The sequence below is a fragment of the Camponotus floridanus genome, unplaced genomic scaffold (assembly GCF_003227725.1).
Source record: "Camponotus floridanus strain SB8 unplaced genomic scaffold, Cflo_v7.5 scaffold30, whole genome shotgun sequence".
In the NCBI taxonomy this organism is placed as follows: Eukaryota; Metazoa; Arthropoda; class Insecta; order Hymenoptera; family Formicidae; genus Camponotus; species Camponotus floridanus.
The window spans coordinates 783,577-800,196 of NW_020229437.1; the positions used below are offsets into that span (position 1 = coordinate 783,577).

The following is a 16,620-nucleotide window of genomic DNA, read 5'->3' on the forward strand; positions in this document are numbered from 1 at the left end:
AAAGTAATTTTTGTTTTGTAATCGTTTGTATCATTTATATATTATAGTTTAATAAAAATAAAAATAGTTTGTGATTTTTCTGTTCCACAATGTCCGTCAATGAAATACTTAATTTTGATAAATTTTTTTACACTGTTTAATTTAATAAAAAAAAATAATTTCTTTCAACCGATTATGTGTATTTGTAATATCTAAAATTAGAGCAATTTCGATTAAGATATATTGACTAATTAATATATTGACTAAGGAATTAATATATTGACTAAGGAATTGACTAATTACTTATCAACTATACAAATATATTTACACTAACGCTCGTCTATATATTTTATATGTCTATGATCGGCAACTACAACTCCACCTATGTATTTTACGTGTATTTAATCGGCAGCTAATACTCCATCTATGTACTTTATACGTCTATGGTAAATTTCACAAATTTGTCGAACACAATTGATTATAAAAACTACGTGAAACTTACGTGAAATTTTTCAAAATCTTAAAAACTAATGTGATTATTATAATGTGAAAAATTTTTGAAACTTTAAAATTTCCTTGTACGATAATTAATCGATATTCTCGAAATGCAATAACATCCTCTGAAGCAATCGATCTACACATGATATGACGTAAGGAAATATTAATTTCGTAATTTTCTTACGTCACGATTCTACGTACTTCAATATTAATTTAATTCAACCAATTTCTCCAATACATTTCCAAGAATACGTTTCACTTGACATCTGCAACGCTCCCGAGCATTGTCATTTTATCTTTATTTAATTTTCGCTGAACAACAAAGATGAAATGAGGAAAAATGGCTCCGCAAGCGTTGGTAGCGGCAAGTGAAACGTACTCTGAAAAGTGGAGGGAAAAGTCACGTGACCTCCGTTGATCGAACTCGGGCGGAAGAGGACGCTCATGCTCTCTCTTCCTTCCATTCTTTATCCATGAAGCTTGTAAGGAAGACGTTTGGATTTTCTCTGCGTTCTAGAATACGTGCAAGATGAGTTCGTAGTTCAACGAAAAGCTTGCACACGCAAGTGTGCCGACACTCCCTAAGTAATCATGGAGTAAGTAATATCGATTATTTCGTAAAGTACTTGCATCCCACATCGCTTGTCCGAGTCTCTCGCGTGTGCTACAAAAGACTCTGGCCATCTTGTGAGTCATCGAGTGCGAGTCATCGCAAAAACAAATTACCATGCTTTCTTATATCGATGAATTTATCATCCCCGAATTGTATATTACATTAATATATCACCCAAATATTCGCATCGCAGACGGGTTATTTATTTTGAACTCGCCGAGTTATCTTGCCAGATGATAGCCTAGCGTTGCGTCATGACGCGACATGAATTGTTTATACGTAACTGGACATCTGACATCGGTATAATCGGTATAATCGGTGCGTATCATCGAAGATTATTTTTCGTAAATAAACGGGATATTGTATACGACTTCCGATCCAAAATTTGACATCTACACATCTACGTCACTGCTCATTATTTTTTAAATGTAAATTAAATGTGTACAGAACTGGAAAAAATTAATAATAATAATTAAAAAAAAAATATTATGGACGAAAAATTTCTATTATATTTCTAAAATATTATGGACGAAAAACATTCTTCTTAAAATTAATATGTAACAAATAGAAAGAAAAAAAAATATATGTGTGTGTGTGTATGTATGCATCTGTGTGTGTGTGCATTTATAGGTTTATAATGATGTGCATTATATATATTAATTTTAAAAATTAATTTCATATTTTTAGTCTTTTATTACAATATTTATATGGAATTTATTCTTATTTTTCAGAGCCATTATGGCGCTCATTACGAGCTACGTCGCTAATCCGACACAAATTTCTTTTCATCATTCTTTAATATCTCTCGGTTCGATTTGCATTGAGAATGTCATCCAATCTGGACCAAGAAATGTGGTTGTGGAAGAGCGAGCCGGTGTCTCCCGGCTGTGGAACACCACCATTAGAGATTAATGATTGGTTTCTATTCGATGATAAGTCTATAGAATTTTCTAAAAATGCTGCGGAACCTGTTATGTATGATGATAATCCTTCCCGTGCACAAGTGGCAACGAAAATTTTAGAACAACTGGACGAATGGATCAAAGAAGGTAATTATTTTATTTTTATTAGTAACAATTATTTGAATATAAGAATCTTAATAATAATATTTGATATTATATTTCACATTTTTTCAAATCAAAAATTAAATGATATATAATTACATATATATGTTAAAATTTCTTCTCTAAAATGTTCTCTAAAAGGTTTCAAATATACATGTATAAAAAATATCTTGTCATTATAGAATATAATTAACATAAACAAGAGTATAGAAATTTAAAAAATTTATTTGAATTTTATCTCTCAACTTCTTATCTAAGAGCAAGAAGTCAGTAATCGAAGATCAGAATATAAAGGAACATAAGCAATAATTTTATATGTTCTACAATACAGAAATAATTACAAATTTCAATACAAAGTACATATTAATTTTTGTTTATCTTTTTTATAAGAATAGTTGTTGATGTATAAATTAACGAGATAAGATTTTATTAATTTCGAAAAGAAATTTGGAATTTGAAGAGAAAGAGAAATGTCATTTTTAATCTTACATTATGTAGGATTTTACATGACATATAATATAATTAGGATTTTTTTGATACAATTAATGAATTATTAATATATAATTAAAGTTTTTATGTCAAGTTTATATAGTAAATTTTGAGTTTTTTCTTTAGAAAAAAAATTTGACAAAATAGCAAATACACTTGATACAAGTTTTTAATTTTTAAAATATTTTTATAACTTCTTTTAATAATTACAAATTAAATTTCTAACACAATAATGTTTGTATAAATTTAACTTTCAAATGAATTAAAGAAGCTGTTAATAAAATTTAATACACAAACAATGGAACATTAGTGCGAGAATATATATTCTAGTTAAATTATAAATATTCGAGAAATAATTTACATATTAAAACAAATTATCTAATATTCTAGAACATTATTAAGAATCTTAATAAATCTTCATAATCTTCATAAATTATTTTTTTATTCTCATAATCACATACAAACATTGATAAAGATATTTCTTGTTTTTTAAAAAGTATAATCTATTAATAAGCATTGAATGACTTATCAAAATAATTAAAAGGAAATAAAAAATTCAGGGTTCTTATATAAGATAAATATAATAAATATAATAAAAGTTTTACAATATTTATCTATCATATATCTAATTTAAATATATAAAATTATATTTTCATACAATACCATTTTAAGATATATATGTATATATAATACAAAATATCTATATAATTTTCAATAATGTGAAATATAGTTGTAAGATTATATATATATATATATATATATATATATATATATATATATATATACTACACAAAATTCTATCTAAGCTTATAGAATGAAATTGTATATACACACACATATTACATTTACATAATGATAATTATATTACAATTTACACTCATTGGTAAAATATTTTTTTAAATCACATTTTTATTGGTATATTAAATGGCGTTGTTAAATACGATTTAATAGGGACAGCTGCTTCTGATTATAAATTAGCAATTATAAAGTATCTTGATATCTATATTCCGAGTGTGATGCGAGAAAAAATTGCCTTATGTTGTTGAGAGAGATACTTCGCAATCTTCATGCGCGCGGGCGAATATAATCGAGAGCAAGCAATAATAAAGGATATAGCAAAATGCACGTGAGTACATATGTGTGACTTGAAAATTGCCTACTTTTCACATTTGTCCGCGTTGCGCAAAAAAAATGTGAAAACTGGTATTTTCGTTCGATTTCGTATCCCCCTCTCGCTTTCATTCTTTCCCACTGGTACCGTTCGATACACACATTTCTCTTTTTTTTTTTCTCTGTCTTCGTCGCTCTCGTGTACTCCTCTCCTTTTTTTCTGCAAAAGAGAGTGGGACAAACTGGTTAACCTCTACGCAAATGGCTTTAGCTTGGACTGATAGAGGGGTGACGGTGTTGTCAACGGCGAGATTGTGCGGAGGGAGTAGGGGCGACAGAGGGGAAAGTCCAAAGATAAGCAGGAGTCGTACCACGGCAGTATACAGGCCAACCAAGTACGATTTGTACGCGATCGCCGTTCACTGGATCGCTCATCGCGCTATATCAGAGTATTTAATTATCCATCGTCTACAAACTTCTTCACATCTCGTATCTCGTGTCTGAGAATATCATTGTACCTCGTGTATTCAAATATCTTGCCGTCGTCGGCTCCTATTTTACACAACAAATAAGGTTCCCGCGTCTACGGTCTCTAATCAGTACATCTATTTCACGAATAAAAGCAACATCTTCACGTATTTTTCTCGTTTCCTCTGCTCGTTCTCTGGAACAAAGAAAAGTGAGAACAAGTGGTTTATCTCGAAATCGTTCAACGCTGATTAGCGAAAGCACGTATCGTATCTCGGCGATCTTGCATCGTGTCTGGGAAAATCATCGCTATCTTTCACATTGTCCACATCTTGAGCAATCACCGATACAGAGGCAATAGGATTTCGAACGAGGTCGTGTATTGTGCCGACGACCATCGTCTGGAAGAAGTACGGGATCAATTATTGCGAAACATCTGTGTGGCAGCTCGCGCTAATTCGAGATAGCGTAAGACGATTTTGCATGGGCATCGTCACTTGCTTGACAAGAACGAAAGCGCGGTATCGATAACTCCACGAGACTGGCATCTTTAAAGTCGACCCAAGTATACGATCTAGCATCTCGATGGTGGAGTGTACTAATGTTATATAATAGCATGCAGTTCGCATATCGCTACACGTGGAATCGAGAGATCATCGTCAACTCCCAGAAGCTCGTGAAAAGACGTTGATTGTTAAATCCGTCACCATTGCATGCGGAAGGCCCACACGCCTTCTTCTTATTTGTACGAACTGTCACAAGCTACCCAAGGAACGATCATTGGCATCATCGACCTTTCCCAAAATTACGCTAGATACGTTATACTCCAAATCCAGCAATCTTCCTCCTCCTCAACAAGGAAAACACCAAGTCAGGCGCGATTACTATGGCTTTATGTTACAGTGGTAGGTTTCTCTTCTGCTTCATCTTACTTCTCCCTTTCCCATTCCACATTTTGCGAGTTATTTCAGACTTGACACATTAGGCAAAATTTGCAATCGAAGCAAAAAAGAGAGACTGAAACATATCATCTGGATGTAATTTAATTCTGCATTAATTTTATAATTTTATTATTGTTATTGTTACATGGTATATTGTTGCTTGCTTAAAGAAATATGCGTAATAATGAATTCCTCTTAATCATAAAAAGACGTATAACTTTAAACATTTATTTTTTATGTATAAAATTATATTATTTTATGAAACTCGAGCGTTAGACAACATTTGCAATTATATTAACATATAAATATATAAGTATTTTCTGTATTTTCTTTCCTTATTTTATTTCTCTCTCATGAAATTAGTCTTTTTAACAATAAATTATTTATTTGTATATAACCAGATGGAATGTTTCTTCTCACATTGAAAAAATTTTAAAATCAATGTTTCTATCTGGAACTATCTAGAACTCTAAGATAATTTTTTTCTTTAGATAAGTAGGGAAAATTTATTGACACTATCTCTTCAAAGACTTTACCTTTAATTTGAGAACAACTAGAGAGTCCCTGAAACACTCTCCTGTTAGCGCTCATCAGATGAAACTCTGTATTCACAGCCTATAAATTTAAAATGAAAATAAATGATGTTGCACCAAGATTCGTCGCCTATTCGAATGTAACATATCAAACATATAAGAATATATCTTGGGAATATTCTCACAAATTCTTAGAATATACTTCTTCCATGATATATCAACATAGCTTCTAAATTTCATTTAGAAATTAATAACTTATTATTCCTATCGATTTTATTATCTGTGTTTTTAACATTCTTTCATATATTAGCTCATTCATTATATTACAAAACATGTTTTCTTCACAAAATATATTAGTCATTATAAGTCTAACATATTTAGAGGATCATAAATTTAATATATTTAAAAGATACTATAAAATTTAGAAATTATAAAATCAGTTTATAATTATACTTGTATATGTTTCGGTCATTGCACTTAAGATAATTTATTCCTTTCGTAAAAGGGAAAAAGTATAAAAATTATGAGAGCGAACATAATATTCTCTTGTTGCGTTTGCGATATGCAAGTACATATCACAAAAAAACATACTACACGCGTACATCTGCATATATCTCAATTTTCGAATCTTGCAATGTTTTCGCTCACAAATCTTTGTTTTCTTGAAAATTCTTTGTATCTAGTGCTCAACATATGATTTCCAAATACAGAGAAGTGCTCTTATCTAACCTTCTGCCCTCTGTATTTAAGAGAAGATAATATCCAATAATTGCTGATCAAAGTTTCACAAGAAAATAGGTCATGGCTGTTTTAGAAAATGCGAAAATTAACATTATTCAAGAATGCATCCTCTGTTAAACGCTTATTTAGCCTCATCTCCGAAAATAGCTTCAAATACAAGTAGAGCATTTAGAAACAGTTTCAAAAACAAAAGGAAAAAGGAGCGCTTTAAGATTCTTGTCTTAGTTCTTACACACTAAGTGTGATCTCATTAATAATAAAAAAAAATTTGATAAAAAATTTTTTCAGGAGCATTAGTTGCGTTCGGAATAATAAATCATTACAATATCAGAGAATTCATCTTATTCCGAGTTAAGTAAATTGCAAATGAAGAACTTATTTTTCTAATTAAATCAGTAATGTCCATGAAACTATGTACATATAATTATATATATTATATGTGTATCGATCGCCACACCTATTTATTTGTTCATGTATGTATGTATCAACACACCACACCTATTTATTGCTCATACATATTGTGATAACAGTATCATTGCTTACTATTGACAGATATCTTAAAACTTTTTTAATCAAGTTAGTATTATCTATAAAGTTATTATCTCATAATTTTATATCTACTGCTTTTTTGTAAGAACGTGCAACTGCGTTAATTAATCTTTGTTCTGATACAACTGTGCGATATTATTTTTAAATGAGGAAAAAAGATTTGTGGAAAAATCGCAGATTGTGTTCCAACTTATTGTCACTGCAAAAACATGAAAGAAGATGGATAATGTAATTTCTAAAATATATTATACGTAAGCAATCTAATATTGTAGAGGAAAATGCGAAGATCGATCATTCATCGACATTACATATTTACCGCTCATGCCGCATTTCTAGAGACATGCGAATTGCCTTACATTATCGAATAACAGTGCGCATTACCAGGAAATATAATTGCCCATGTGATTCGTTCACAAATGAAAAAATACATCACGAGAAGTCGTTCGCATATTTAGCGCGCCAGCTGATATGCGATGTCAATTAGAAATAGAACGAATGCGTTTCTCGATCTCGATGGCGCCGTCGGACATGCGTATCATGACTCTATAAAAAGAATTGCGCAATAATGTTTACGCAAATTGTTCCGCGGAGCGTCGTCGAAAGCCAAACGCAAACGATTACTTGTTGCTTTAATCAAATCTCTGTCCGTTTGCTTGCAGAACCCTTCTCAGATTGGCTGGAGGAAAAAACAGACCTGCCCATATTCGAACAATTTCCTGTTCTCGAGAACGACCCAAATAAAACGATCTATCCGACTAACGTTAAAGCGCAACAGGAGCAACACGATAACACGCAGACTCTTTTGCAAGAGTTCGAAACAGTTTTGGAAAATGTCGAGGCTTGCCAGATCGTTCCGCCTTGCAATCAGATCGTTCCACCGACTTGCTCTACGCTCACTCCTCCGCAATCACCCCCTCATGAAGTGATTAACGTAGATACGCAGCTGCTGATCACTTTGCAGCCCGTACAGCAACCCTTGTTCGCTGACGATCATTCGATATACAATATCGTTCCAGCGGAAGAATCGCTATACGTAAATGACTCAACTCGTGAGTGGAGCGCTGAAGACATATCATTGAGTCCACTCAGTGGGGATGTTGCGAACGAATTAGCAGTGGTAGACGAATACGTTCGTTCGCACACTAAGGATATACCATCACCGTCAAGTCCATGCACTAGCTCTGGTGGTAGTTGCATTTCTACTGAAGATTCCGTTGACGATCCCGATTGGAGTTACGAATCCGAAAGAAAAAGTCTGAAACAATCAGTTCACGATTCTTCGAAACATCGTCATAAACCCTATTCTCGACCGTCTCTTGAGGACAAAAAAGTGCGAAAGAAAGAGCAGAATAAGAACGCGGCTACGCGTTACAGACAGAAGAAAAAACAGGAGATCAAAGAAATACAAGGCGAAGAACGCGAACTCGCGGATTACAACGAGAAATTGAAAAATGATGTGAAAGATCTGCAGCGAGAGATAGGATATCTGAAGGGATTGATGAGAGATTTGTTTAAGGCGAAGGGTCTCCTTAAGTAATCCATTTGTCAACAATCTCAATCTATTGTCATTTGTATATTTTACTTATTATTAGATATATATTAATTTTACTTAGATTTTTATATATTTTTTGGCACTAACTCTATTTTACAATTGTACTAATATTAACGGTGACTACCGTTTTATATATTATTTGTTTGCAATTTTCTTATTTCTTAACATCTATATTTGTTATATAATATATACATTTTACGTGCATACAATTTATATACATAACCGCAGCGTTTTAGAAAATATAGATTTATCATTAAAATAAAATGTATTTCGATCTAGTAAAGAATGGTCCATCAACATCGGCAAACGCGGTGTGTTAGATAACACGTGTAAATTGTCGGAATATGCGATTTAGCTTTAACAAGGGGAAACCTGCTGTCTGTACACATTCTACAAGTTATCTAACATATCTCATTCTCTGATGCGAATCTTTCCATTCCGATTAATTTTTATCCTTTATTTCATAATACTTTCATATGGCAAATTATGTAGTAAATAATAAATGGGTTCTACAAAACAAGCAGCAATTTATTTCCACAATTTAGATTTATATTTATAGACTGATAAATCATGTGTCTATGTTGCATGTGTGTATATAATATCCAAAAATTGAATTGAAATTTTCTTCACACAATCACATTGATAACATGTAATATAAATGTATCACACATATGCACTAATATTAATCTTTTATTATTAATTTTGATGAAAAAAATCTGCATTGAATATTTATTTTAATAGAGAATGTAAAGATATAATTTAAAATAATATTGTGTATATGTATGATTGCGTAATACTGTGATATAACAAATGAGACTGGCACGTGTTATCTGTCAAATTTATATTTTGGATAATGTGATGATCAATCATCCGGACAAATTCTGAAATAATTTTTAAATAATCTCATGAATGATTTATGTTTGCATTTAACTATTCGATAAAATAACTCTAATTATATGTAAATAATATACAATAGTTTTGAGAAGGATAAAAACTATTAGCTAACATCCTTTTCCTTATTAGAAATGTCTCATTTTACTGGCTGTTATAATTTTATTTTATTTTATTTTTTTATTGTAGTGTGTGTGTGTGAATCTTTCCAAAATTATATTTTTTTTTCTTTAATCTCTTCCAGATTATATTATAATACTTTAAGCAACAAGTATAGCTAAAATTCAAAAACCAATATAAATAAATTATATGATCATATTATCATATACAATAATTCGTATAGATTTCCGATCCTTGTTAAAGAATCTAGAAACATTTTGATAAGAGCTTGAAGAGCTATTTCTCGATTATATAAATATAGCAATAAAAAGAGTTTAGCAATATACAGGAACTCTCTTTCCTTAGCTCTGTTGGTGACAAGCCTATTAAATTAACGGAATAATTTCAAGGCGTTTGTGATATTTTTATATATTCTGTTGAAAAAATATATTTTCACGAAAAAATTTAAAAGTTACTCGATTCTAGATATTTACAAGTTATTAAATAAACAAAGGCTTATCTCTATCTTATTTTTTATCAGTTAAAATCTCGCATGCTGAACGCGAATCACAAATAATTTATGCCGCATTTCTCGCTTTTGACGTCACCGATATCGATTGGTAGACCTTGGGCAATTTCTTTCTCTGCTTTGTGGTATGAGAAAAACAAACGTATATACAACTCACACATATTTAATGATTTTTTTCACATAAGTCTTAAGTAAATTTTCGGATGTTTTAGACACGTTTCTGCTTCGTTAATATTGATAAATTTAAAATTTATAAATAAAGATATTCCTATCGTGGAAAATGTTTGAGAAAAGACAGACACATAATATGCAACACTCTTAATTCATTATATTTTTATTTTTGACACACGAGTGCACACACACTCAAATGCATAATTACACATACGTGTGTATAGACATACACATACACTGTATGTGTCCTTTTATATATTTACATACAATATTAATACAACAAATGAGATATTTTAACAGTTTTGATGTAAAATATATATAGTGGAAACCAGCTATGCAGTAACTAATATGTATCATATAACGCATTGTGTCAGCTGAATTATCTATATCGCATTACTTGCGAAAAATGCATCATTTCGTCAAACGTCCAAATCGTCTGATCATCTCTTTCGTTTTATATAAGCGCATCTATAATTATATGTACAAAATACCACATATATTTATTACATGATCATATATATATATATATATATATATATATATATATATATATATATATATATATTTATATCTTTATATTCATATCATTTATTATTTGTGGTAAGAATTTGTTTTTCTCAGATGAGATAACATATAACTATTGTCCAAAGTTGATTATTCATACTCGTGACCTTTAATAATCTAAACTTCTTAATATGCTTAATAGAAATGATTGTTGTGAATGTAATTAACACGTTTCGGAGCAAATTTACTTCATTGCAAATTTCGAATTCTTAGAACTATTCTCCATAGACTCTCGTAATCACATGGCACATATTGATTTATAAATTTAATGTCAAACATTTTAACTGTACAGCTCAGATATTGATCGATAACAAACGTGTTAAATACATAATAACAAGCGTTTTCTCAATGATAAAATGTATAATTGATGAGATATTCTTTTTTATATAATTATTTTTACTTACTATTCTCGCATTCTCTAAATTAATATACATGTAATATACATGTAATCAAATCACCAAAGTAAACATGTGAAAGCACCCATAAATTAAAATAACAAGAATATAGAATATTATACAATCTAATACTTGATCATTAAGATTCGTTTCTCAATAAAAATAGTAAAGTTGAATCTTGCACAATATTTTAATACGGACACACATATAGATATACACGCACACTGTGTGTTTCAAGATATATTATAATTTAAGTATAATTTCATTATGTGCTATATAATCTTTGTTGAAGAATCAAATAATCAGCATACTGCTATCGCCATTTTAAAAGAATAATGTTTACAACTCGATTGTAAAGCATGTTTTGCGGCAGTATAATAAATCTGAGGTGCGATATATATGTATATATGTAAATTTTTGGAATGTTTTTATTTAAGAAATCATAATGAGTATTTATAAATTATTAAACTTGCTTGAATCACATAACTATTACACATCATAAAGAATATTTTATAAAAAAAATTAATCATCATGTAAAAATTATTAAGTGACTATGTAAAATAAATGTATATTAGGAGAAACCGATATTTGATATATATATATATATATATGTGTGTGTATGTGTGTGTGTATAATGATACGAGTCGCGCACATCATTTCTTATTCTGTTCAAACAATCTAAGTAAAACATAAATATATATTAATCACAATATGCTTGACTTGACAAGAGATATTCTGCCCTTCTATATTATATGTATCATTTAATGCATAAAAATAAAATAAAAGATAAACTTAACAAAATGCATATATGTCTATATAAATTGCCAATTTTATTACCTCCCATATATAGAAATCTGGAAAAAAATATTTCAATTCAAAGAAATAAACGAAAATCGGTTAAAAAGTTTGGAAGTTTCTATGTTGCTGTATCGCCTTCTTCCTGTTCGAGTCTAGAAGAACCACAAACACGACATTTACAACATACAATGCAAGGTGCTGCTAATAATAGCAAGGGTGATGCGACAAGTAAAAGTAGGCCAAAACCAGCAAATATCCCGATAACTTGCGTTCGATGCCATATCACGGATGCACGTGAGTGTCCCAATTTATTTTTACATGGTCCCTTGTCGTAATGTCGCAACAAAAAATCGTCCTACAACATGAATAAATTAAAGGTATATCAATAAGTTATATTCTTTCACCAGTTTTCTCTTTTCTATATATATACTATAAATATACTGGGCATTTTTCAGCAAGCGACACAGAGGACACAGTGTAACACATTGAATTTCATCCTTGTTTGCATTCGGCAATCAACAAGGATAAACTGTGTCTTCTTGCTGAAAAACATTCACTATAAATAATACAGTATATATTATAATATAAAATATATAAAAATGAAATATTTTGAAAGCTTATGCATATGTATATGTTTGTGTGTTATCGACCATGCAATTTTTTTTAACAATCGTTTTAAATACTCACATCCAAGGACGCTAGGCAGTACCAGCAAAATACATGTTTACATCTTTTGCACATCATTTGAGCACAACCTTCGTCCTTTTCTATCGGTACAGAACACATGGGACAACATTTAATGTGATCGCTACCAAACGGTATTCCTAATGGAAGTTCCGAACAGGGCCCATTGTGCCAAGGCTCGCGACATATCGAACAAAAATCGGTAGAACAGTTGGGACAATGAACAGGACCTAAAGGAGTGCTGCTTCCACCATTGCCATTTATGGAACATATCGTCTCACAACCCGCTCGTGGACACCATGCACGACCTTTATCCATTGATACATCTGTACATATGTAGTGTTCATTATTATAATTTGTAATATAAGTGATATGATAGATCATAGATTGTGCAAAAGACTAAATTTGCATTTCTAATTGGAAAAATATAGAATCAGCATCGCTTACCTCTATTCAAACGAAACTTGCAATGTTTTTCCATAAGTTCTACACTGACAAGACTTGATATCTCTTTCAAAGATAGTATTGCGCCATGATCACATTGAGCATCAGGACAACTAATTTCATACGCACCTTCCTCAATTTCAAATTCTACATAGGCACGCATGCACTAAAATTGATGAAAAATATAAGTATCAGTATCTCTTTTGTGTACAGCAAAATGCACATACATTCTTTGATAATGATTTCTTACAGAAATAATTTTGACTTACATCTTTACAATAGGAACAACCGCATCCCTCAATCTTAAATGTCTTGGAAAGAGAAGTATCGACGAGACACAATTTACAAAATATCCGTCCAATCGTCTGTTGCGAACCTGCAGGAACGAAATTACCAGCAGCCAAGCTGTAACGCGAGCTAGACGCCAGTGATAACAAACTGGAACAGCGAGAGCATACTCTGCTGCGGTTGATCGGTCTTCCTTCCAGAGCCGAGGTACTTAATCCTACGGCGGTTTCGCATTTTCTCAGAGCACCAGGACCCAGGCTCATCCAGCTGCCACCTCGTGCTTCCAGGCTTGCGCTGCTTTCAGGTCGCAGGAGAGGCGCGTCTACCTCTTTACCCAGTGTATTTCTTTCTGTTAAAGAGAGATTCACCACGCTAGCTTCCTTGCGTATCAGAGGTAGTTTAATGCCGCTAAATTTAGCCTTGTCAATCTTCTTGGGATTAGCCGCGAGCTTGGTGGGCGGATTGACAGAAGTCACCGAACTGGTTGCGGTACCCATATCCGTTAACGGAGCTCGTCTTAAGACGAGCGAGTGTAGGCTAGGCATCCCCTGTACGTCGCTGCTGGTTACAAACGACGAGGATTGCGTTCGCCGATCTTCTCGCGGCGAAGAGCTCCCTGTCGCGCTCGTCGTCGTTTGCTCACCGCTGACAATAACAGAACGCATGAACCCGGATAATCATGTGTACATGACGAATGAGACGGTGCAGCCAAGAGTTGCACAAACATCGATAGATCTCTACGCTGTTCGTCATAATCCTCGACATTCAACGTTATCTTATGCACATAATTCCTACGTGCATGTTAAGTCTTTAAAAATCGATGTTCAACAAACATCCTTAATTCCGGTTATATTACGTCGAATTAACGCTTGTGTCGCGTTTTTGACGTTACTTATATATTCGTGACGGAATTACGTCTCTCGATTCAATACCAAGACCGCGAAACGGACATCCTCGATTATTAGACACATTAGACATTAGACGTATCGAGCAGTCACACACAACAGCTGATCGCGTTTGTCAGTTTCGGGGAACGGGCGAACGGATGAATTATTGTCACAAATAAAACGACGTTAAAGGTAGACGGACACACGAATCACCTGATTACGGAATGCGGCAGTTCCTCAACGACGACCGTAATGTCGCAACGAGGCACATCGTAGAAATACGACGATGCGCCCAGCTTCTCTCCTCTGCCGATGCGATCGCTACGCTAATGATTGGTCGCACGCGATCGTCCCAGACATCGCTCGCCGCGCTTTCACTGTATTTCACGGCACATGAAACGGCGTGTCCCACTCTATCCTGTCGCCTGTATCAACGCGCCGCGATCTTCGCCAACATTTTTGCCATCGCCGTCGCGTACGCTATCGCGATATATGCGCATGTATGTGTGCGCGCGCACACACATCCGCGCGACGCGTTCATAAATCATTCGATTCGCGATACAAACACTTCCGCCCTCTCATTTGCTTCCTCGTTCGTTTTTCTGCTCGAGAAGCGACCGAGAGACTAGAGGAGAACGTCGCGGTCGTAGTCGCCGTAATCGCAACTTATCTTCGCAATTAGCAGTAGTGAGATTGTTTTTGTTTTGACGTAACATCACACCCTGTGTGTGACTCACTTAGCGCATATGTACTGGACACATAAAGGAATTCTAGGAAGAGATAGCAACAGAGCGGAGATTTCGCGGAAGAAGAGCCTACGAAAGCGTAATTCTGGAGCTAGTGACGTTCCGTCAAAATCCCGTTTCCCGTCGAGAGCGATTCGATGTGTCATCGATGTTGTGTCTAGTTGTACTTTCCACAGTACTTTTTGCACTTTCTGCATCCCCCCCTTTTCCTTTGTCTCACTCACTCTCTCTCTCTTTTCCTTTTCCCCCTCTTATTCTCTCTTTAATCTCAAAATCGCAAAAATTGGGCGTTTTTTAGTAAGCAACACAGAGGACACAGTGTAACACAATGAATTATTTCATCCTTGTTTACATTCGACAATCAACAAGGATGAAATGATACACTGTGTCCTCTGTGTGTCGCTTGCTGAAAAACACTCATTATCTTTAAATATTCACTTTTTTATAGTGAGTGTATTACGATTTTAATTGTACAACGCTACAAAAATTCATGAAAATAACTTTCAATTTTACAGGGCAAATCTTTTATTTTAACTCACAGATTATTTATTAATTTTATACTTTAAAAAACTAAAGATGCTTTCTACAATCAAATTCATAAATCTTAAAATATATATTAGATTTATTAATTTTTAATATAAAGTTTATTCATCCAGTTCCTCTTTAAAGCTCCAATTGACTTGAACATATATCCATGTTCAAGTCATCATCTTAAATTGAATTCTTAATATTCTAATAATCTATAAATTTTTCTATAAATTTCTATCAAATTAATATATTTCTATAAATTTCTATCTTAAATTAATATATTTTAGATATTTTTTAATTCAATATTTACATTTATAATTATAAATAATGAAGCAAATAGATCTTTGACAAAATATAACATAAAAATAAATATATTCAATTGAACTGTCCAATTACATATATATTGCAAAAAAGTACATACTATAAGTACAATTCATACTTTCTAAAATTATTATTTCAATAATATATATTATCTTTCTATTGCTATAAATTATATCTATGTGATATATTAAATAATAAATACAATAGAAAATAATGAATACTGGAAATAATTATAAAATTTCATATATATATTTTCTCTAAAAATATATAAACAAATTTTAGAATAAATTTTATATAATATATACATTTATACTTGCAGACGCACACACAAATAAAAAATGAACAAAATAAATATAAAAATGAAACTAAAAAATAAAAAAAATAAAAAGTTATGAAAAAGTTAGTTGAAAAGTTTATTATTCATATAAATACAAAAACAGAATTTTAATATTTATTTTATCATAGGATTAAGAGAAGTTGATTAAACTTAATTAAATTAATATAATCTATATCATGTATAAATACTTATATAATCTACATATAATTAATAGTGATACATAATTGATATATTTACATACGAGTAGTAATTAAGATTAACATTTCTCGTTCGTTAAAAGATATTTTTTTCCTATGATGCATATTAGCATTATAATACACATCCAAATACACATACAAATTTAACTGTATAAAAATTGAGCAAATTATATCATTCTCTTTTTCTTAATATAATAGTCAATT

The 16,620-nt window shown here is 31.9% G+C and overlaps 2 protein-coding genes across 3 annotated transcripts; one reads left to right on the top strand and one right to left on the bottom strand.

Moving 5' to 3' along the window:
* Positions 1-889: 889 nt before the first annotated feature.
* On the top strand, positions 890-9,054 carry LOC105254686 (activating transcription factor of chaperone). 2 transcript variants are annotated; one of them, XM_011263517.3, is made up of 3 exons: positions 890-1,073; positions 1,822-2,139; positions 7,645-9,054. In XM_011263517.3, exons 2-3 carry the CDS (start codon positions 1,917-1,919, stop codon positions 8,520-8,522), a joined length of 1,101 nt encoding a protein of 366 aa, XP_011261819.1. In that variant the 5' UTR covers positions 890-1,073; positions 1,822-1,916; the 3' UTR covers positions 8,523-9,054. The 2 variants fall into 2 exon arrangements, with proteins under 2 accessions (XP_011261819.1, XP_011261820.1); XM_011263518.3 differs by lacking the exons at positions 890-1,073; positions 1,822-2,139 and adding an exon at positions 4,146-5,126.
* Positions 9,055-11,779: 2,725 nt separating this feature from the next.
* LOC105254685 (probable E3 ubiquitin-protein ligase RNF144A) lies at positions 11,780-15,159 on the bottom strand. The gene is made up of 4 exons (XM_011263516.3): positions 13,382-15,159; positions 13,116-13,278; positions 12,672-12,994; positions 11,780-12,339 (listed from the first exon to the last, which is right to left on the bottom strand). Exons 1-4 carry the CDS (start codon positions 14,063-14,065, stop codon positions 12,103-12,105), a joined length of 1,407 nt encoding a protein of 468 aa, XP_011261818.1. The 5' UTR covers positions 14,066-15,159; the 3' UTR covers positions 11,780-12,102.
* Between the last annotated feature and the right edge of the window lie 1,461 nt (positions 15,160-16,620).

Coding starts and splice junctions, on each gene's coding strand:
- LOC105254686 (XM_011263517.3), top strand. CDS start 1,917: ATGTCATCCAATCTGGACCAAGAAATGTGGTTGTGGAAGAGCGAGCCG. Junction 2,140..7,644: donor GGACGAATGGATCAAAGAAG/GTAATTATTTTA, acceptor GTTTGCTTGCAG/AACCCTTCTCAGATTGGCTG.
- LOC105254685 (XM_011263516.3), bottom strand. CDS start 14,065: ATGCGTTCTGTTATTGTCAGCGGTGAGCAAACGACGACGAGCGCGACA. Junction 13,279..13,381: donor GTTGTTCCTATTGTAAAGAT/GTAAGTCAAAAT, acceptor CATCAATTTTAG/TGCATGCGTGCCTATGTAGA. Junction 12,995..13,115: donor CAAGTTTCGTTTGAATAGAG/GTAAGCGATGCT, acceptor ACATATGTACAG/ATGTATCAATGGATAAAGGT.